The 22,741-nt window shown below is 36.3% G+C and overlaps 2 protein-coding genes and 1 pseudogene across 4 annotated transcripts; 2 read left to right on the top strand and 1 right to left on the bottom strand.

Annotated features, from left to right (window-relative positions):
• The first annotated feature begins 287 nt into the window (after nt 1-287).
• On the top strand, nt 288-1,397 carry LOC125190489. 2 transcript variants are annotated; one of them, XM_048087813.1, is made up of 4 exons: nt 288-559; nt 641-686; nt 774-849; nt 1,060-1,397. In XM_048087813.1, exons 1-4 carry the CDS (start codon nt 441-443, stop codon nt 1,287-1,289), a joined length of 471 nt encoding a protein of 156 aa, XP_047943770.1. In that variant the 5' UTR covers nt 288-440; the 3' UTR covers nt 1,290-1,397. The 2 variants fall into 2 exon arrangements, with proteins under 2 accessions (XP_047943770.1, XP_047943769.1); XM_048087812.1 differs by having other exon boundaries at nt 326-559; nt 1,015-1,397.
• A 1,181-nt stretch (nt 1,398-2,578) lies between these two features.
• LOC125189019 lies at nt 2,579-5,256 on the bottom strand (annotated as a pseudogene).
• Nucleotides 5,257-15,698: 10,442 nt separating this feature from the next.
• On the top strand, nt 15,699-22,117 carry LOC125190125 (CCR4-NOT transcription complex subunit 10-like). Of its 2 annotated transcripts, none has more exons than XM_048087328.1 (6): nt 15,699-16,214; nt 16,881-16,967; nt 17,940-18,113; nt 18,213-18,299; nt 18,380-18,451; nt 19,751-22,117. In XM_048087328.1, exons 1-6 carry the CDS (start codon nt 16,014-16,016, stop codon nt 21,698-21,700), a joined length of 2,571 nt encoding a protein of 856 aa, XP_047943285.1. In that variant the 5' UTR covers nt 15,699-16,013; the 3' UTR covers nt 21,701-22,117. The 2 variants fall into 2 exon arrangements, with proteins under 2 accessions (XP_047943285.1, XP_047943284.1); XM_048087327.1 differs by having other exon boundaries at nt 19,712-22,117.
• The last annotated feature ends 624 nt before the right edge of the window (nt 22,118-22,741 follow it).

Here is a 22,741-nt window from a genome sequence, read left to right as displayed (position 1 = left end):
GAAATTTTAGACATAACGAGCACATTTTGCTGGTTGCTGGAATGTATATGTCATTGTTTCTGCTGAGACTGGATGACTTCCTACTAGTCTTTATTCATTGTCTAAAGACTGACACTGTCCATGAGAAAAAGAGAGGGCTTGTAGTTGGTTTCATTTTAACTAGGACTAGACATTTTGCATTTCCGAATTATGTGAGCTTTATGTTGTTTTGGAATACTTTGTTATCATATACTCTGTGGGGAAGATAATAGATGAAAACTTCTGAATTCTTATTCCCCGGACCTTTATAATTTGAGCAGCAACGAAGTCCTATTGTGTTCTCTTCCAAGCAAGCCCCCTTACCTTAATTTTCTTTGATAGGAGAGTTGAAACAGCTCAAGAATCTTGTAATTGAAGCAAAAGCTGTTGGTGTGAATGTAGTTGCTGCCCTAGTGAAGGGTATGCTGGAGAGGAACATGTTTCTTTTCGGATTTGTAGGTGTAGACGAAGGCTCTCCAGCAGAAAGAGTTAATGAAGTAACGGGTGAACATAATGCCCGTATTCAAGCAGCATATAAGATGTAAGCTTCTGTGTTTTCTTCTATCACCAGTAATTCACCACTTGGTTGGCTTACCTGAAGGGTGCAATTTTTACTCATTAGGTTATTTGCTAACTCCCGGCTCGAGCACTTCATCCACATGGACTTGGTGAGTTCTCCACTTACCTTTATATTTGCATAATTAACTAAACTCTCTCTCTTATGATTACTCTCTGTGTTTAAATCTTTCCACTAGGGCACTGAGCTTGACGTTGATCTGTTCAAGAAAAGATCGTCCGAGTATGCAGCCGCTAAGGAGCTTGCCATCAAAGGTACTTTTAATATGTTCCCAAGATTCCATTTGTCCCGCCTTATTGACTTGCATCCACACGTCTCCAGAGAATTAGATTACAACATGTGATATCAACTGCTTTCCTGAATGCATATCTCGTTTCCCACCTTGTAATACGAGTTGTAATATCTTTGTCCTGTTGAAGAGGCTAGCCAAGTGGTTGATGTGGAAAACATAAAGCACATTGCAGAAAACCAGAGATTGATAGGCGATGTGGTTGAGCAGACTGCTGCTGATTGGAATTCCCAAAAGGAGACATTGTATCGACAAACGGGGTTCAGTGCTCCCCAGCAGGAAGAGGGAGGAAACAACAAGAAACGGAAAGAAGCTTGCGACAACCTTGCAACGCAGGAGGATGATGAGGACTCGGAAGACCCTGATGATTTCTGCAGAGAATTGGAGGAAAGTTTGCTTTCTTAGCCATTGCAATAGGACGATTAAGGAATTTCCAATAAGGAATATACACCGGAGTAATTTTTTTAAATTCTTAGTAGTCTTTGTGTAGATTAAGAAGCGACCCAAATTCTTCACTCACTCAAAATAAGATAGAAAGAAAGAAAAGAGATGAAAAGGAGAGATAACATAAGAAACATTGCAACCTTAGCTCCATTACAATAAAAATTCTCAGTATCATGCAAACTACAAGTTTTTTGGTTCAGTATACCATACTAGATTTTATTCTGTCCATTGTTTGGTTCAGCTTTAAAGCTAGATTGCTTCAATAACAATTAAGTGATTTATGCATGGAAAGAAGGTAGTCAACCAAGAAGAGAGTGGGAAAAATGGAGGGAGAGATAAGAAATAGCCTGAAAACCTTCACAGCACCACGCTCATATAGAACTATAATGAAACGCCTCAAACAGATGATCTTGCTTTCCTCATCTGGATTTGAAATTATTGCACAATATGCATCGTGGTAGTTATCGAGATCCAACGTGAATTTAAAGACATTCGCCCAAAGTCTGCCCTTTACACTAGTCACTGATTCCCCAAGGTTCTCATCAGAGGTGCTACTCACAGTGCCAAGAGATTCGTCAACTTGCTCAAGTGCAGCCAGGGCGAATTGGCAGGCAGCTTCACTCATATTATATTGTTCAAAGAGCTGCATCACCCATTGATAATAGTGAAGCTTCCATGCTGCAATGCATGATCAATACTTACAATAATTTCATATTTTCAAGTTCAACATGGACAATATAATTTTCGGATATTGCTTACTTATTATTCCATTAAACTAGACTGTAAATGCAGCTATTAATGCATATTACATTCAGACAAGGCCAGTTATATTGAACAAATGTCAAATAATACATGCCAATTATGTCAAAAGCTTATGTAGAAATAAACTTTTCAGACAAAGGAAATCAGGAATGTATAATCCATGATATTTTGTGAAAATGAACAGAATATAAATGGGTGGGGTATTAGTCCTACTAATGTAACCATTTACAGGATAGAGATATAATTTCATAGCCCAGGAAATAAATATTTCAATCTTCATTAAGGAAATGTGCCAAAAAAGAATAGCATTGAACTAATAACAAAATATAACTGGTCATGAAAGATACAGACATTAGGACCACTTTTAAGCTATCTAGGTATTTCAAGATTTTATGATTGTTTCAAGGCTCCTTCACCAAGAGCCTATAATGACAACCATATAGTTAAAAAAGAAAGAATAACAGAGAAACTAGCCTTTGATAAGACAACTAGAGGCCGGATGCTGAGTCATATTCAAAGTCAACGACCTCAGACCCCACCTTGCATTTTCTTGGCTTAGTCGAAGAGTAAGCACCAAACTGCCCACATCCCTTGGATTCAATGGAGACAACTGCAACGGCTTCCGAGCTTAAGTTCTCGGCTCTCTCGGCACCCACAATGCTTTCTTCCGATTGATATCCATTCCCCAAATCCGAGAGCTCTGCCCCGGCCTTCACTTCATAGTTCAGCCCTTCTATAGCTCCGCCTCCATTGAACATGTCGATGAGGCCGAACGGGGCAAAGCTGAACCCTGGCGCTAGACTCTTGATTGGTGTCACGGTGTACACCTCATGCTCAAGGACCTTAAGGGAGACAGGCATTGCCACGTTGTAAGGAAGGACGATGACTTCTCCGACCCTGTGGGAGTAGAGGGCCACGTGGCCATCCCAGTTGGAGTCAGGCGCCACATCAGAGATGAAGTGGACGTCCCGGCCCCGCACATAGCCGGTGATCGCCTCGGTTTGGTCTGGTGGTGGGTGTTCTTCCTCTCAATACTGTTCCACGCCGCACCTTGGCAGTTGTACACGCCTAGAACCCCAGTGTGCTTGTTAATGTTCCATATCTTTAGCAGGCTGCACCACCACAACAACAATCCATCAGTAAATCATACATTCTCAAGTTTCTTTCACACTATATAAAAAATTTCAGACTACTGACCTAACACCATCACGAGAAGGATCTGAAAAGAGGCAATCCTTGGTGGGGCGACCAGGAGGCGAGGGCGGAGGATGGAGCCATCAGGCAAGACAAGCTTCCTAAGAAGCTCGAAGTTGTGTTTCCCGGCGCATCACTGACATAGACAGGTCCACCACTGATTGCCCTGGCCGAACCATGGTACTCGGCTGCCGGATGCAGAGAGTGGAACATGTCCCAATCAGGCAGCATTATCTCTCCCAAAAACACACTGTTGTATGCCACAGCTGCAATGTGGATGGTGTGCGACACCGGATCACGCGGGTAGAAATCGTCCAAGCTCTCACTATACCAGTCTGCTTCGAGCTGCATCCAAAACACACCATTAGTTAACATTCAAGAATCAATACAATTAATTAAATATGAATTTGGAAATACTAACACATACCAGTAAAGAGATTCGAGGTTGTGGCTCATACAGGCAATGATTCCATTATCAGGGAAGTTCCTGGCAACAGAGGCATCAAGAGCATTTTGATACTGCCTTGTGAGCTCGACCCTGCCTCCGAGGCCAGCACCGAGCGTCTCCAAAATGCACTGCACATCGACCTTGACGCCGTCTATGCCGGCAGCAGCCAAGTAACTATGGAGCTCATTGTAGAACTTGTACACATTCTTAGGGTTCACCAATCCCAATCCCTGCAAAGCGATAGCATCGGTTTTCCACCCCGGCTCGTTCGCAAGAACCCCTTTGACAGCTTGGGATACTGCATAGCTGATCCGTACTCTTTCATCTCCTCCACCCCGGGCCTCACCCCGCCCCAGTACCCGGTGATGGCGTGCCACACATACACATACTTGAGCCCGTGCTTCTCCTTTGCGATGTTGACGATGTTCTTGATCCCCATCGAAGGATCCTCCTTCTTCTTGAACTTTTCATTCTCCTTGATCCCAGTCAGCCTCAGCAGCCCCTGCTCTTCCTTTTCATCTTCTTTCTTGTCGGACCCCACCGATTGCCATCCATCGTCGATGATGACGAACTTGGGAGGGGTTCCACCGGCCTCGAGGCTCTCGAGACCAGCCTCCACCCCCTCCTGCGTAACCTCTTGGTAGAATGCATCCCAGGTGCACCACCCGAAGCAGTCCACGATTCCGGGAAGCTTCTTCTCGTGCCGCAACCGGAAGGTCCCGAGGTGGAGCTTGACCGCCTTGATGGCATCCTCGATCGTGGCGAACGGATCGGTGCCGCAGCCGATGTAGACGGAGTGAGTGAAGGTGGACCCCACGGTGTCGGAATCGCCGCTCTCGAGGCACAATTCGAGCTCATCGGCGGCGTTCCCCTGCAGGCAGGCCTTGAATTTTCCTTCAATCAAGGGGAGGAACACAGTGTAGACGATTTTGTTGTCGTTGCCGGCGTCGTCGGACTCCAAATGCGAGCCCTCTTTGGTCTCGAGGAGGAGGAATTGCGTCTCCAAGGGGATGTCGCGCCCCTTGTCCCCATTTTCTGAGCCATCCACCACAGCTTGAACCGGAAGCAGGCTAAGAAGCGGACGTCGCGTAGGGTTCCGAGGGAGACGGAGTGGCTGCACTGATCCTGGTCGAAAGCCGCCCCTAGAAACACCCCATCCGCCGCCCCCGCCGCCGCGCCGGAGGTGGCGATCACATTCTCCGGCACGTTCGTGAGAATCGTCCGATCCTTCACCACGAGCTTCCTCTCGGCGATCCGGACTGCTGGCTTGATCGTCATCGCTGGCTCCTCGCTGGATTTGCGCCCTAACTCAGTCCCCTGAAGCAAATTCAGCTCAAAATGTAAGACAAAATACAAGTAATTCAAACACTGCAGCACGGAAATTGAAGGGGAAGGAGACGTACTCGGTAAGCGAGAACGCGATTGCGTGAGGAAGACGATGATGGGAGGTTGAGCGGAGATGTATTTTTCGTGTGAAGTAAGCGTGTGAGAGAAGAAGCGAATGGTGCAATGGTGTTGAAGAAGAAGGGGTATTTATAGGTTTTACCGGTATTCTGGAATTGGGAATTGGGATTGAGAGAGAAGAAACCACCATTATTGGCTGTTGGTGGTGGTGTTGTGAGCGCGCCTCTCTCTCTAATGCAGAGGTATCTCGATGGGGATTGGTGGAAGGAAATCGGACGGTGGGAAAGGAGGGAGCTTCCTCGATCGGGTCGACGTCTCAATGGTAGATCGTCACGCCACGTCGGATCCACGCCGTGACGGACTATTATTCTAACGACCTAGTTGGCTTTTCGTGACAAGTTGAATTTCCAGACTTAGGAAAAATGTTTTAAATTGGAATAAAAAATTGCTGTCATGCAGATTTTTTTTGTTTTTCTGGGGAATGGGTGCTGCAGGTCTAAAATTCCGGTCCATTTTGGGGTCGGTTATTCTGTTTTCAAGTTAAGCAAAAAAGGCACAACAATTAATGTAATCGAAATCTAAATCTAAGTCTGAAAATTAGTGTATATTCATCAAAAATTCCACAATGAGGTTTAGTTTCTCATGTTAAATCAATGTCAAAATATTTTAGCCTAATCTTATTTATATTAAAATAAATGGCTTTCGTGAGTGATAAAAAAAATATATGTATAAGTTTCGGATTTAACAACATAAAAAATTTCCTTCAAATACAAATAAATAGGTTAATTGAAAAAATGCCAAAGTTATAGTTATAATTAATTGACTATATTTAAAAGTTACAGAATTGAATAGAATTTGACTAAACTTTATAATTTTTTCAATAACGTTTTCAAATACTATTATTAATATAATTTTGGTGTTAGTTATTTTTATTATAATTTTTTCAATAACGTTTTCAAATACTATTATTAATATAATTTTGGTGTTAATTATTCTTATTTGAAGTGTTGCTATAGCATTAACAAAAATGTGATCTTTAGTGTTACTATGACTACTTGAATTTTGGTATATTGAAATTTCGAAGAATATGATGCTAATTGTGTATTTATCTCGTAGCATACACACTAATAGATTGTGTGATGAACACCTTTTGATAATAGGATAAGTTTTAACTTTCAATTGACTAGTCCGACATTCCATGTGGATACATGAGGAATAGTATCCCAAGGAATCTTTATTTTTTATTTGGATTTTTTATTACATAATGGCATGCTATAGCATGGGTTTATGTCATATACGGATATATTTTTAATAAATTTCGATCATATTAGTATTCATGTTGATTTTTAAGGAATTTGTGAGATCTATTTCACCAACTTTTATTATCACGTATGACACTTACAATTAGTGCTTAATCACTTATCTGCGTACATGAAGAACTTCTTTCAAGGAATGATCATATATAATCAACGTGTCATTATAGAATATTTTAATTTAATTACTAAGAACCCTATTAGTTTCCATTCGACCCTGCGTTAAAAATATCTATGTGGTTGTTAATTAAGTACTAAGCTTGAATAAAATAATCTAGAGAAATCTAGGCCAACTCGATGTGTACCATAATTTAAATCAATAAGATTAACATGGGACACGTGTTACACATACAATGGTGACATCATTTTCATTACAATTATTGATATAAATTAATGCTGATTGTGTGTCTCCACGTGGACTTGCGGTCCGAGCCAAATCCACGTAGCGATTATCCACGTAGATATTAATCGACATTTGATTAGGACGCATTTGTTTGGAATAAAATTAGTTCAAAATTGGGGAATGTTACAATCCAAAACAAAATTGAGTTATCAAATGTAGGTGGCAGAGGTGAATTAGGTGTGGGCAAGTGGAAAGTTTTTTCACCGCCATTTGAATATTTTACAAAATTGGTCAAATTAAGATAAGTATATTAATTTGTAGGTTCATGGTACGTAAAACTAACTCCAAATATTGACTATTATTTAATTCATGTATCAAGACTATTGAATAATATCAACTTGTTACATTCATGCGGCGTGTAAAGTCCCAAGGTATTCTCCTTGTTTTGAATAAAGAATAATCAATTTGTATCGAATCGAGATGATATTTTGTGTGTGATCCGAATTTTGTTTTTGAATATTTAAATATGATTTTTTTTTTTGGGGGGGGGGTATACAAAATTTTAAATAAGAGTGTATAGATATTTCCAGGTCGAAACCATATAATTTATGTTGGGTAGCAAAATTTCCCACATGCTTTTGGAGTTGAAGACTTTAATTAAGTTATTTTATTGTGGCAACAAATTATAATTATGAAATCAAATTGGTGAAGCATTATAGTAATACTTAATTATTAATTATGCAGACTAATAGACTATTACATCGATCAGTCATGATCATAATTTTCTTTTCTAATAAATAAAATTATATGAATAGCTTATCCTTGTAATTAAGATTCTTCTAGAATTAAAAACATGACATTCTAGCTAATTCCATAATTATCATTCTATCGGATAACATCAAATAATTAGATAATTATTAGTCTAGTATATTCTCTAACTTTATTGGTCAATTTTCAGCTTTATCACTTAGATCTAATTTTCTTTATATTATTATTTTTAATTTGATAATAAATACAATACCTTTTGAAGATATCGTTATAATATTTACAATAGACTCACTGTGTGTATCGGACGTTAACTATTACTACTATTATGCAAACACATAGATACAATTTTCTTTTAAAAAATCTTGTATATCATGCATCCGGCGATTTCTTCTATATTCACAGTTTGAGCCTACCTAAAGCTAATTAGCTTTTCTAACTCATTTGCTTATTTCATGGTTAAACTTATTTTCCAAAATTGAGACGAAAAGTTGGACTTTTTTTTTCTATGTAATCATTATAATGTTTGCAGATACACAATTTCAATCGTTAAATTAAGTAAATCGATAAAAAAATTATTTTTCAGCTAAGTAGGATATAATGAAGACTACACCAAAATTGCTTGAGGAATCACGAGTTCTTATCGTAAAACATTTTTTATTGTTTTCTTGGAGCAATTTTGGTATCTTCGTTCTAAATTATTTTTGGGATATTGGTCTTGAAAGTCATAAATTTTTGGCAAATTTTGATATTTTTTACAAATGTTAGAAACTTTAAAAATTGTAAACTAACTTATGACCAATAATATCTCATGATTTTTTTGTGTGGAATTAATAACATTAATGATTGAGTTGACGTGGAAGATTTATCTACATTAGTCAAAATTAAATATTTACGTGGAACTGAAGGTGTACATTTGTCGCATCTCACCCAATGTTTCTCTGACACCATTTTTTGTGATGTTCAAATCTCAATCATGTAACTTGATATTAAAATTCTAGTGTTGAAGTTTTATTGATCGAAACCTACATTTCTTTAGTGTTACTTATCTCATTTTTATGTGAATATAATACTATTTTTATAATGATATAAGTATAGTTCGATCGCAAATTATATCTAATAACACGTCGATATTAATTGGGTATATTTGGTCGCACACAAACTCGTCCACATCTGATTTCCAAATTTTGAAATTTGTCCTTGTAATGTATAATTTTATGTATTTATAATTTTCCCCATCATATCGATGGATCGAAATGGAAGTGAGTTGTTTAATTCAAAAGTGATATTGTCCATATCAACTATCAATCATACAATAAACACATATCATTGTTACTATCATTATCATACAACAAACACCAGATCAGCTGATATTTTTCGTTACTTGCAAATAATGACATCATATTTCCAATGGAATGATAATCCAATCAATCATGTAGGTGCAAATTTTGGAGTGTTTCAATCATAGTATTGCCACTATTATATTGATACCTTCCAGTCTAAATCGTCCAAGTCGATTTCCTAATCAAGGGACAAAAGACATACATGCATGTGGTGAATCTTGCTATTAATTACATTAATATACTCCTAATCACTAATATATTACTTTAATTAATGGGATATTCTTTGTTGAATCTTGGCACTAGCCCCTTTTCCTCTTCTTTTTCCCCTTTTTATGAGTTTTATCTTCTTTTTTTTGACAAATCAATTTTGATTTTGAGTTCTTCTTCTTACACATATTAGTTTGATCTTCTTCTTACATATTTGTTGTTGCAAGCATATATGCACTTAGGGCTGTCAAAATGGATATCGGGTATTGGATACCCAATATCCAAACCCGAAAAATCGGGTAATTGGATACCCGATATCCGATTTTTCGAGTATCGGGATCGGGTTCGGGTATAAGATTTAAGGATTATCGGGTATCGGGTAACCCGATACCCGATCGGGTATACCCGAATTACCCGATTTTTTTAATTTTTTATATATATTTTTAATTTTATAATGTATTTATTCAATTAAATGACATATGAATCGAGTTCAGCGGTTCCAATTCTCCAAACCCAAGCTGACTAAAATTATTTACGCATTGCCCCTCTCACTCTCCCTCTACCTCTCGGCGTTCTCTCTGTCCACTGCCGTTTCCCTGACGCTGTCGCCGCCCATTGCAGTGTAGCAGTGCCTCCCCCCTCTCCCTCTCAGCCTGATTGTGTGAATCTGGGCAGTTCAGGATCCTTATTTCTTAGAAGAATTTCTTTTTGGCTCCATTCCACATGATTTAGGCAGTGTGTATGAGCTTTGTGAGAGTCAAGCTGGGAGAAAACTTCTTCAATGACAGCATTCCTAATACCTCAATCTACCTGCCTCAGCTTAACCTTTTTGAACTGCAAAATATTATGCTCTCTAGTAACAGTCGGAGAACACCAACTCTCATCCAATAATCAAACTAAACTTGAGCAGATGAATCTCTCAAACAATAAGCAATCCTAGTACATTAAAATCGGGACTGGATACCCGATTTTTCGGGACTGGATACCCGATCGGGTATCCAATTAGAATTTCGGATCGGGTATCGGGTATGTGATATTGGGTTTTTCGGGTTCGGGTATCCGCGGATACCCGATTTGACAGCCCTATATGCACTTATGAACCATGAAGAATTGAGTCGAGATAATTTCAAAGGTCACTAGATACCATATCATTAGTTAATAGTGAGTTGATCTCAACAATTACATTCTATTATGGCATGCACTTTCAACCCTCCCATTAGGCCTGTCAAAATGGATATCGGGTATTGGATACCCAATATCCAAACCCGAAAAAGTCGGATAATTGGATACCCAAAACCCGATTTTTCGGGTATCGGATCGGGATCGGGTAATGAGAATTTTGGATTATCGGGTATCGGATTATCCGATATCCGATCGGGTATACCCGAATTAACCGATTTATCCGATTTATTTTCTAAAATTAATAAATTATATTTTTATTATAATTATATATAATTTAATTTCTTAACTATAATTTAATTAATACTTAATAGTTAGCATATAAGATATGTAATTTAATTTTTTAAATTTTATTGACTTGTGATATTTATAATTTTGAATTTTTAGATGATATTATTGTTAGATCTTGATTCTTATGAATTGAATTATTGAATTGTGATATTTATAAAGGATGAATGTTTGAACTTATGAATTTTGATGGTTATTGACTTATTGTGGATGGATGAAAGATGCTAATATGTATAGCTTATGAATTTTGTATTTTTCAAAGTTTGTAGTTATTTTCTTTTAAATTCGAACTACTACAAGAATTTTGTATTCCTAAAAGTTTATACTAGTTATTTTCTCTTAATTTCGAGCTATTATAAGAATTTTGTATTTCTAAAAGTTTGTAGTTATTTTTACTTGAATATTAGTACTTCAACTTTGTATTAACTTTGAATTAAATAATATTAAATAAATTCTAAAATTTTGTAGTTAATTTTCAAAAAAAAAAAAAATCAAAATCACAATTGGGACTGGATACCGATTTTTCGGGACTGGATACCCGAGTCGGGTATCCGGGTACCCGAAATCAAATTTGGGTCGGGTATCGGGTATTGGATTTTAGGAATTTCGGGATCGGGTATCCGAAAATTTCGGATCAGATATCCGCGGGTATCCTATTTGACAGGCCTACCTCCCATCATTCGTGCAATCTATGTTAGGTAATAGTATCTCTCTTTTCCAAAACTTTGGATGCTATTAATTTACTGTTAATAAAGTGCATAATATTTTTGAAAAACATAAATTCCTAATTTGAATGGAGGTAATATTAAAACATGCATCTTTGCATTTGATAATTTTTCAAATTTATAATTTTTTTAGCTATGTGTACTTAAATTGATGCTATGCATATCTATTAATAGAAAAACTATTACTCATCACAGTAATTCGTTTATACTAAAAAATAAAACAAATAGAATGTATGTGCATTACATGGGTGGTACACTAGGGAGTCATTGAAAACAATCATTTGGAAGTCATTGAAAACAATCATTTGTACTAATATGGAAAGTAAATTTGGAAGTCAATGAAACAAAATCGAGCCATGGTTGTTAATTTGTTTGATAGGTCGGTTGAGGTATAATAAGATATGTAACTTCTGATAGTAAACACGGGCCAAAAAATTAATGACAAGGTAATAGTATATATTTTTGTGTTGATGCTTGGTACATGATATAGTGTTTGAAATCGTGTTATAGATAAGATGTGAAAAGATGAAATTATCTTGTTATCAATATTATGTAGTAAGTAGTACTACCTTTTTTACATTGGAGATAGGGGATGTAATTGGTGGTTAAATCAACTAAATTAATAATTAGTATAAATCATTCTACCATTTGCCAACACACGCACGCAACAAAAAGCAGTAGGCTTCTAAGATAAAAAAAATAGGCAACTGGAAAATGATTGATATAAATACACGCAAGACAGTGAATATTATGAAAAAATTCAACATCTTTACATCAAGCTTTTATTTAGAGAAATTGTGCGATCAATATGATGATTTGTATACGCGTGTTGCATTGTCATAAGAAAGGCGTGTTTGTATCTTAATATTTCTTGTACGTTAACGTTAGTATACTCCTATAGTCCTACTTTACAAATTTTGATTTTCCTTGGTTCATAAGAAATATACTACGCGTAAATGTGTCAAACTTAATTGAGCTTGTAGGATTCACTCTTTTAAACAACTTCAAAGAATTGGTTATATATATCTTGATTCTTATGTTCAAATACTAATTATATGTATCACTCTTTTAAACAACTTCAAAGAATTGGTTATATATATCTTGATTCTTATGTTCAAATACTAATTATATGTATCACTCTTTAAACAACTTCAAGGAAATATTGGTTTTTATTATATGTATCTTATTCTCCTGTAGTCGGAAATGGACATACTTAATTATCTTATTTAACAACTGCATAAATTTCCCTTGTGGATTAAGTAGTAATGATAAAAATAGATACTACTCCCTTGTGGATTAAGGAGTATATTAGTAGTAAGTTTCTTTGACCCGGCCATGATAAGGATGAGATTTTCGGATTGCAAATAAAATCTAGAATACATAATCGGTTGCTCCAAGTTAAATCCGTTTTTAAAACTTGAAATAGTTCATACTTTTACATTTTTACTATGATGTAACCCGTTCACATATGATGAACTTGCAGTGCATTTCATTCGAGACAAAGTTCTTCCCAATAAAATAGAGTTAACGTCGTATTCCTTTTTCAGAAGTCAAACCCAATAGATGACATTCTAACAAAGCCACACATCAATCAATCTTTCATGATATTGCGAAGTAAGAATGGTGTAATTGCGCAATCTACACTTAGAATTGCATGTGTGTTAGCAAGCTTGGTTGAAGGAAAATGGAAAGTGCAACTACGAAAGTGATAAAGGAAGTTGATTGTGTGCATGATACGAGCATTATTTAGTTAGTTAAATTATGAATTTGTATATCTTTTCCATATCTTTGTTTTCTTATTCATTAAGTTAGGAGTTATTGTAATCATTTGAGCAATCAATCAAAAATATCAATATTATCGTTCATTCTCTTCTTCAAAGTGAGAAAACCGTCTTGCTCGATGGGCACTCGCCCGCGACAGACATTTATCGATTGCCGATCCACGGACGTCGATCAGTTCGATAGGAGGTTTATCCTATCAATGCATGGACATAATTGTTGATTTGTGTTGTCTTCTAGCCGAGTTTGGTGGAAAATTTCTTTTGTATTTGAGAGATTTATTCTAGATGCTTCGTTAAGATTTGTAGTGAATTGCTTCTACAAGTTATAATCATCCTCTTTTAGCTATACAACATAATCATCTTTTATCACATTCAATATGAAAAATTCCAAATGCATTATAACGTTGGAGGAGGAGGAGGAGGTAGGGGTACACAGCTGATGTGGGTATGTTGGCTTTCTAAGCTTCTTGTGGTTGTGGTGTTTGTGTCAGTGTAAGGTTAGGCCAAGAGCTGCTTTTTTGTTGTCATTGTCTTAGTTTAGTGTGCGTAGTGCTCCAAGTGACTTTGGTATGTTGTAATTCTCTACTCAACTTTTGCAGAGGGTTTGATTATTTTTAGTACATTTACTGAATATATCGAAAAAAAAGGTAGGGGTGAGCTGCGATGGTGGTTGTGCAAAAATATTTAAGGTTGGCATAGGCGAAATTGTTAATTATAGTTTATATTCCAACATTTTAAAAATATTTTGAAATTTACCTCAACTTCTGAAAAATATTAGTTTTATGTCAAATTTCCAAACATTTACCAAATTTATCACCATAATAAGCTTCGAGCATCACATTGGTCATATGGTAGGCCCGAGGCCTATGTGAAATAAGGTATGCACATTCTTTTTCTTTGAGTCTGAGAATTCGGCATGCTTTGCCACCAATATGACGCCAGATATTGAATTCGGTGAAAAATTCAATAAAATTTTTAAAATTTAGATATAAAATTAATATTTTACAAATGTTAGAATAATTTAAAAATATCATAAAATCCTTGAATATAAACTTATAATTAACCCTCAACTTACTACTCCACTAAAATGAGAGAGAATTTCCACACTGAGAAAAGACTAAAATCTTAAAATATATTTAAAAACCCATTTAAAATAATATATTTTGTTAGACTAAAGTTAATCTGATCGTGCATGCGCAATATGTTTGAGTGCCAACTCTCGTTCTTTCCCTCAACGAGGTTTTCCTCGTTTTTGTTTCTTCTTTATTTCCTTTTCTTGAGTTAAATTAAAAGTAGTATTTGTAATGGTTTTCCTCCTTTTTGTTTCTTCTTTATTTCCTTTTCTTTATCCATATTTTTAAACAACTTTTTTACTCTTTGAAATACATTATAAAAGACATTTTCTTTTGAATACGCGATTTAGTATTTAAAAGAATGAGAAGGTGTTGAGAAAGAGTGGATAAAGAAAAAAAGTAACTACTGCTACTAATCATCAATCTGAAAACGATTTAAGAAAATAAGTAATAACGCAAATGTGTTATACTACTATATAACTTATTTTTTAGTATTTAAAAGAATAAAAAGACGATTAAAAAATGTGGATAAAGATAAAAACAAGAAAATAAGTGATTAATCATCAAAGATCAGTGAAGGACTGAAGGTAATGAATTATGCATCTATACATATATAAAAGACGAGTTTTGGCCATTATTTGGATTATATATAAGTTTTGGGCAATATCTTGAAATTTAGAAATTTTGGGTGATGCTTATAAAATGTTACATAACATTTTATTAAAATCACATAATGACTCCCTAAAGTAAATGTCATTTATAAAATAATGTAGGAATATGTAACTGCCGATGGTTGAAGGAAAAGATTAAAATTGATAGACTTTTTAAATCTATGGCCAAATTAAAGTTAATACCATTAATAATATAATGTAACCCCATATGTAACGGCCGATTATAATGTGATTATGGTATACTAAATAATTCTATTTAATGATTTATGAGGAATTTTCTATGCGTTTTTTGACTTTTCAAATCTATGACTAAATGTATCCAATTTAAATCATAAATTAATATTCATTTTAATTATTATGGATTACCTAAACAAATGCATTTTTGTTTCTAGGATTATTGGTAGCCTTAAGTTTTTGTCTATAAATACATGTTCTTTCATTGTAGAATTATCTTTTTAATGAACATTAGATAAATTTCAAAATTGCTCCTCAAAGGATTCAACTTCAGCGATCGACGACGGGAGCTATCATTTTTATCGTTTTGCGATGATATTGTTGTCTCCCAATATTTTATTTGTATATTAAATATTTTATTAGATTTTATTCTCTTGGTATATACTCCAACATTTTTTAATCTTATGTAATGATATTGTCACTTATTTTATTTTATTCATTCATAATATCAAAATAATAGTACGAAATATTCTGAGTCGCGCATAGTGCGCGTGGGTTAAAACTAGTAGTTACTAAAGTACATTATAAAAATTAATAAAATGCTGTTTAAAGAGAAGAAAATAATGAAAAACAAAAAAGGAGGAAGCACTGCGTTTTATTCAACAAAGGCGCGTTTTGAGAACAGCATCGTATGCTGCTGTGTTTTTCTACACTTCAACATTCTTCACAATCCCCAATTTCTCCTTCATTCTAGCCCACTCTCCAAATCGACGCATCGAAGCAACACCACATTTACAGAGACGTATACACATATATGTGTATGTATTGCTGCTACCTTTTGCGACCACATCCGCCTGTATTTGAATCGCTAGGGTTTAGAATACGCAGCGCTAACGCATTGTATTTGGGAACGAGTTGAATGCCACTTCAGATTTGGAAGTGAAATTGAAGTTAACAGCGACTTGAGGCTTTCACAAAGCTACGGTTTTCGTCCCACATTCGTCGATTTGCTACAATGGATTCAGTACCTTCGCCATTGCCACTTGCCGTGAGAGATGGCTCGCCGGAAGCGGCGGCGACGGTGGAGGTAGACAGCACTCTGACGGTTGCGGCGGAGTTGGCTAAGGAGGCTGCTTTGCTCTTTCAGGCTGGCAATTTTGTGGATTGTTTGAGAGTATTGAATCAATTGTCGCAGAAGAAAGCGGACGATCCCAAGGTAATTTTTGAAAAGGATCAACTTCTGCTACTGAGAATCCAAGTTGATTTGTTTGAGTATTGCAAATACTGGTAAACATGTCGTTGATTAAGTTGATGAAACAAATAACCTTTGCTTGATAACACTATTTTTGCTGCTTTCGGAATTCAATGGATCCAACTATCTCTTTGATGGTTGCTGAAAATAGGCTCACGGTCGGTTTTAGCTTACTAGGGTGTGGACTGTTTAGCAGGGACAAACTGTTGGTGTTGTTTGTAATCAAATAATTATGCGAATGGATTTCTGTGTATCATTCAGATAGTGAACTGCAAGCAGTAGACCTTTTTCTTATTCTTGATACTGACATAAAATGTGAACACCTTCGCGACCAAAGTGAGATGAGAGGAAATTCTGAATGCAGCACTCCAATTAGACATGAAAGGTTTCACTTCAATTCTAGCTTAACTTGACTCGATGAAGTGATTGTCGGACTAGGATGGGGAAATAGATTTTTCTTGATACCCTGTTGTTAGTATTGATTTACTGCTATCTCCAAGTGTCTAAATTTTAAGTTTTAGGTGCATTATAAATTTTAGGTGGGTGCATTTTAAATTTTAGATGGGTGCATTACATACCCTGTTACTGATGTGTTCTTTCTCTTTTCTGTAATTCCTTTTCACATTGTAGGTTCTTCATAATATAGCTATTGCCGAAAGCTTTCAAAATGGATTTTCAGATCTTAAAAAGCTTATTGAAGCGCTTCAACAAATCCAGGTTTGTATTTAGTCAATTAATGAACTCTGTGTGTGCCTCTCTCTCTCTCTCTCTCTCTCTCCAACACACACATGCACATCCACTTATAATGAATGGGATTGGTCTGTCCAGTAGTATTTAATATTTATATGTATGTGCTTGCCTGTATGGGCATGTTCTGATGATATATAATGTAATTATCCCAATTTCCGTAGATGAGTAAAATAAAGATCATATGACAATCGAAAGTGACACCCATTTCATGCCATTTAATTATGGAATGAAATGGCCTGTTGATAACACAACTGATAGCATTGATAATGGGTTATGAGAATTGGCAGTAACCTTATAGCATTTGATTATGCATGCTAGTAACGTCTGGATTCCTTTTTTGTGTTCTTTAATGTGTCAATAATAAATACTGATGATTCCTTCATAATCATTCAGATATTTTAACTTAAAATATACAGCTATATCAGGAACAAATGGACTATAACATGCATCCTCAGTTCCGTCACACTAAAGGGATATATGACAAAGCTTGACTTTTAAATTTGGTTACGTTACATCTTTTGATTGTAAAAACTATATTAACTTATAAGGTAGTAATTTGATATATGCTCACACAAATAAGGAATTGATATACACTGCAGCATATATGTATGTGTGAACTATAAGTAAATGATTGTTCAAATTATCACTTGAATATGCATGTGTGGAAGTGAGTTGGGGCAGGGCAGCGGATGTTCTATCTTATAGCTTGCTGCTATAACGATTAACCTCTTCTGGCCACTTCCATAAAATATTTGTCAATCTCAGGCAACAATGGAAAATGCCACAGGGTCCTAAGTGGGTGGAGAAATGCCTTGTGTTTTGCATGGAACAGTTCATCTCAGGACTCTCTTTTGCTTTGATGTGATGTTTTATTAATTATTTATGCATATGTGCATACCCATTTTGTATGTAATGTCTGATCCATGTTTCCTCAATTAGAAACAAATGGAACGGCTTGCTCATACATCTGGAGAACACTTAGAGCTTTCTAGTAACGATGGAAGAGCACCTAAAGCTGGCCAGAATGGCACGAATCATGCTTCACTTCAATTTTCTAGTCCACCAGTTGTCTACAATGAAGAGTTTGACGCTTCAGTGGCCATGTTCAATATAGTATGTCTTAGTCCTCAGGATATTGCCAGTTCCTCAACTAGGTTGATAATCTTTTTGTCCACGTACTTACTTACATTTCATGCACATATCTGATTGCAGGCTGTTGTTTGGTATCATCTTCATGAATATGCAAAATCATTTTTGTGTTTGGATGCATTATATCAGAATGTTGCACCGATTGATGAGGTGACAGCCACACTATTCACTATTCACATTTAGCGATGCTGGAGTTTGTCTGATGATGACATTTACTACGTAATATGCAGGCAACGGCCCTTCGTATATGCCTTTTGTTTTTGGATGTTGCGTTGCTTTCTCATCATGCGCCGAGATCTGCTGTAAGTCCCCTCCTACGGTGTTGATTTTTTCCCCAAATGCAATAAGCCAATAATCAGTATTTTCTTTTTACTGATTACATATTTTAAACTGTCTCGTTAACATTTTTGGAGGAAATTGTCCCTTTTATGAGCTTGTTGGCTACATGGGTGTTGTTTTGGCCACCATGTCCATCAAGTAATCCTTCAAAATCTGATATGGAATTGGAACTTATAGAGGCTCTTGTTTAACACTATCACAAAAATATGCATTTGATTATGATGGTTTTCAGATGCCTCAATAATTAAATATCAGCTGGCTGCACACCACATTGAATGAATAAAATAGTTATTCAGTTATCACTGATCCAAAAACACATCATCACATCGCTTCACATGAACTAATAAATAAAAAGTAGTATCTTAAAACATACAGCACAGTGGTGATAGATCTAGAGATGGCCATGATTCAAGATTATCTCGAACATGTCGTGAACCAACCTGTGGTCAATTAGCTAGTTAGTTGTTGGCTTGGTTCGCTGGTTCAATGTACAAAACTGGTGGTTCAACTGTCTATAACGATCCAAGTATGTTTTTAGGCATGAGCTGCCTGCCAAACATAATGGGTGTTTTAAAAATAATGGTAGGTAAACTCCAGTGGTTTGATACATCAAATTTTATTTTCTAAATTATACGTGCTTGTTTTTCCTTTTCTTTTCTTGTTCATATCTGATGCAACCTTAAAGTTGAACTGGATATAATACACCTTGAAAAATGCAGCTAATAAAGACAAAAATGCAGCTAAGAAAGAACTCCTGATATAAAATTTATGGATAAACAAAGTACTATAAGAAATAATATGGGTCACACTGCTGTAACCATCTACTCAAGGCCCGATTAAGGTTCATGCTAATTATGAAAAGAGAACTGGCGGCTTTGAACCATACTGTCAACTGTCGCCACTCGCCAGTTCATGAGCCCCGGGCATGCCTAGCCAGACCATTAGAAATCATTTTAAGGAATGCACATGGCATGCATTAAATTATGTAAAACATTGTGATATACTGATATACATATCTGCAGTGAGCACTATGATGGAACAATCTCAGTTATGGGAGGTTAAATGGAGAATTCTAGGGAATCTTCAGATTCATACTCGTAGAAAATTTATAAGTGTTTGTTATGAGACTGTTGATTTTTTATGATATTGTCTTCATACACTGATATCACTGAACAGTTAAGCTTAACTTTTTAAAGACTTATTTTCTACCTCTTTTTCTGTAGTGTTGTTTGGATGTGATTAGATTGAAATTCATTGTTCAGGATGTGATAAGCTACATGGAGAGAGTTTTTTGTGTGAATAGCTTGACCAATCAACCAGAGAACGGAATCTCAGTGCAGCAGCAATCTATGTTAGCATCGAAGTCTCCTTCACTTCCTTCTAATTCAACCATCCCTGATTCTTCTAACCCAGATTCAGTTGTCAATGCAAATATGCTGGAAAATTCTTTATCTATGAATTTATCTGAAGAAGCACTTGAAGATGAGTCATTGCAGCTGCTCTCTTCCTTGGAAATAAGTGGACAAAGCCGTCAAAGACTTTCTGCTGTTACGTCTTCAATCGATCATTCAAGAAGCCAAGGGGAGGAGTCCCTTTCAGTTGTTGATTTAAGGCTTAAGGTGCATCTTTACAAGGTTCGACTTTTTCTTCTCACAAGGAACCTCAAAGCAGCTAAGCGTGAAGTTAAGATGGCCATGAACTTAGCCCGCGGAAAAGATTATCCCATGGCTCTTTATTTGAAGTCACAGCTTGAATATGCCCGCAAAAATCCTCGCAAGGCAATCAAGCTTTTGATGGCATCGAGCAACCAGTCAGAGATAGGAATGTCAAGCATGTATTACAACAATCTTGGGTGCATCTATTACCAATTGGGGAAGCATCAGACATCTGGTGTATTCTTCTCCAAAGCCCTGAAGAATAGCTCATTCGTACCGAAGGAAAAACCTACAAAACTCTCAAATTTGTCACAGGATAAATCCCATCTGATATTGTACAACTGTGGTATGCATTCCTTGGCTTGTGGTAGACCTTTCCATGCTGCTCGCTGTTTTCAAAAGGCCAGCATTATCTTTTACAATAGACCTCTTCTGTGGCTGCGAATTTCTGAGTGCTGTCTGATGGCTCTAGAGAAAGGACTGATAAAGCCTGATTCCTCTGCAGACAGATTTGATATCAAAGTTGATGTTATTGGAAAGGGTAAGTGGAAACATGTTGCTTTGAGGTATGGGGTTCCGTCAAATGGCCAGTGCGATGTTGGAATGGTTGATTCGTGGTCAGGAGACCGTAAACAACCTGATCTTTCTCTCTCTCTTGCCTGTCAGTGTCTTGTAAATGCTCTGTATTTGTTGGACTCTTCTGAGGGGAAATATTCTAGATCTAGCTCGGCTCCTAGTACTGAACAGAATGTTCCCAGAGAAACATTTTCTTTTGGTGCAAATCACAGGAATGTCGGTGGTGGCGATCAAAAGGAATCTGATGTACCATCTGGTTTGAGTCAAGTTAATTCAAATGGTGAAGTTAAAGAACAAAAGGGAAACAATCAGAGTTCATCAATATACAATTCTATTGTTGACTATGAGAGTATCTGTATGAAAGAAAACCAGATGATGAGGCAAGCCATATTTGCTGATTTGGCTTATGTGGAGCTGTCACTAGGAAATCCCCTGAAAGCCCTAGCTACAGCAATGTCTCTTTTGAAAATTCCCGAGTGTTCGAGAATGTACATCTTTTTGGGGACAATGTATGCAGCTGAAGCTCTGTGCCTACTCAATCGGCCAGAGGAAGCTGCCAATCTTCTGACACCGTATATCTCTGGTGGGAACAACATTGAGCTTCCATATAGCCGAGAGGACTGTGAAAATTGGACTGCAGATAAATTAATTGATAGTGATGATTCAAATGGAGGTGCGATTACTTCTAACGGTGTCTCAAACCCTGATGAACCCCAGGTTCTTTTTTTCAGCCCTGAAGAAGCACGTGGAACTTTTGCTGCGAATTTCGCTGCAAATGTTGCATTGCTGGGAGATTTTGATCTGGCACACCACTTTGTACTGAAGGCTTTATCTGATATACCTAACAGTCCCCAGGCTATTCTAACCGCAATTTATTTGGATCTAAAACGCGGCAAGACACAAGATGCTCTTGCCAAGTTGAAACATCACAGTGCTGTTAGGTTTCTCCCCAGCAACATTCCGTTAAATGGCTCTTCTTGATGGTTATTAGATCCTTCCAGCCCACACCTGACTCTGAGTTAGCAGGTAGCTTCAGAGAAGGATGTGTAAAATATATATAGCGCGATCCAGGGAATAAGTTTTTGGGTTCAGTTCTCACTCTTTTTTTGAAAAGTTTTTGCCCTTGGATTTTAGTGAATGGTGTTGTGGATTAATTTTGGTGATTATGATGATCCCTTTGGAAGTAAAGTCGGGCTAGAGTTCAAATGTTACATAGGGCGCAGGGGCTCTTGGGGAGCAGCAAGAAAGCAGAATACTCACAATTTTGTTGTAGAGGTAATATTCAGGCATTTCAATTTATTTGCTAGACTTCAATGCGTTAACTTGTTATTATGGGTTCGACCACTAACTATTTTGTTGCTAATGAAAGGCTTAAAAGCTCACATGTTAATTTGGATATTTCATATTTCATGTACAGTTTCAATTTCATAAATGATGTTTCCTTACCAGGGAATTCAAAACGTCAGAGGTGTGTAATAGTTGAGTTCGATTTTTATTTCGTGAAAACTTAATTAGAAAAAACATTTTGATGTTGTGTTAGAGAATGTGATTTCGAGTAATGTTAGGGAACCGTTGAGGCCCGTTTAATGGTCGAGTTGGGATTTAGCATATTAGTTAGTAAATGAGATAATTATTTAATTTTGTGAGAGTAAGTACGCATGAGTTGGTGTTTTGGTATATTAGATAAATAATATAAGTTTTTAAATACTATGTTTGGTATATTAGTTTGTAGGGGAGTGATCAATTGCTAACTCATCATTTAATTGCTAACTACAACTAATTTAAGGCTATAGGATTTTAGAAAACGTGTGGTCTACAATTTGCCACGTGTAATTTTTGTTTTTATTAATTAAATTGAAAAAGATAAAAAATAAACTCCAAATTAGAGTTTTGCATAAAAATGTTAATATAGTGTTTCGAAAATATCAACACAATGTTTTGAGAATGTCAACACAATGTTTTAAGAATGTTAACTCATTGCTTATATTGACATTCTACATGTATTATATTGACATATTTTAT

The sequence above is a fragment of the Salvia hispanica genome, chromosome 5, assembly GCF_023119035.1.
Source record: "Salvia hispanica cultivar TCC Black 2014 chromosome 5, UniMelb_Shisp_WGS_1.0, whole genome shotgun sequence".
NCBI lineage: Eukaryota > Viridiplantae > Streptophyta > Magnoliopsida > Lamiales > Lamiaceae > Salvia > Salvia hispanica.
The sequence above is the reverse complement of the archived record's forward strand: the minus strand, read 5'-3'. Positions and strand labels throughout refer to the sequence as shown.

Bases quoted from the DNA above. Each gene is read 5' to 3' on its own strand.
- LOC125190489 (XM_048087812.1), top strand. From the start codon at position 441: ATGCTGGAGAGGAACATGTTTCTTTTCGGATTTGTAGGTGTAGACGAA. The intron at 687-773 runs GTGAGTTCTCCA...TCTTTCCACTAG, and splicing joins ACTTCATCCACATGGACTTG to GGCACTGAGCTTGACGTTGA. The intron at 850-1,014 runs GTACTTTTAATA...GTCCTGTTGAAG, and splicing joins TAAGGAGCTTGCCATCAAAG to AGGCTAGCCAAGTGGTTGAT.
- LOC125190125 (XM_048087327.1), top strand. From the start codon at position 16,014: ATGGATTCAGTACCTTCGCCATTGCCACTTGCCGTGAGAGATGGCTCG. The intron at 16,968-17,939 runs GTTTGTATTTAG...TTCCTCAATTAG, and splicing joins AAGCGCTTCAACAAATCCAG to AAACAAATGGAACGGCTTGC. The intron at 18,300-18,379 runs GTGACAGCCACA...CGTAATATGCAG, and splicing joins ATGTTGCACCGATTGATGAG to GCAACGGCCCTTCGTATATG.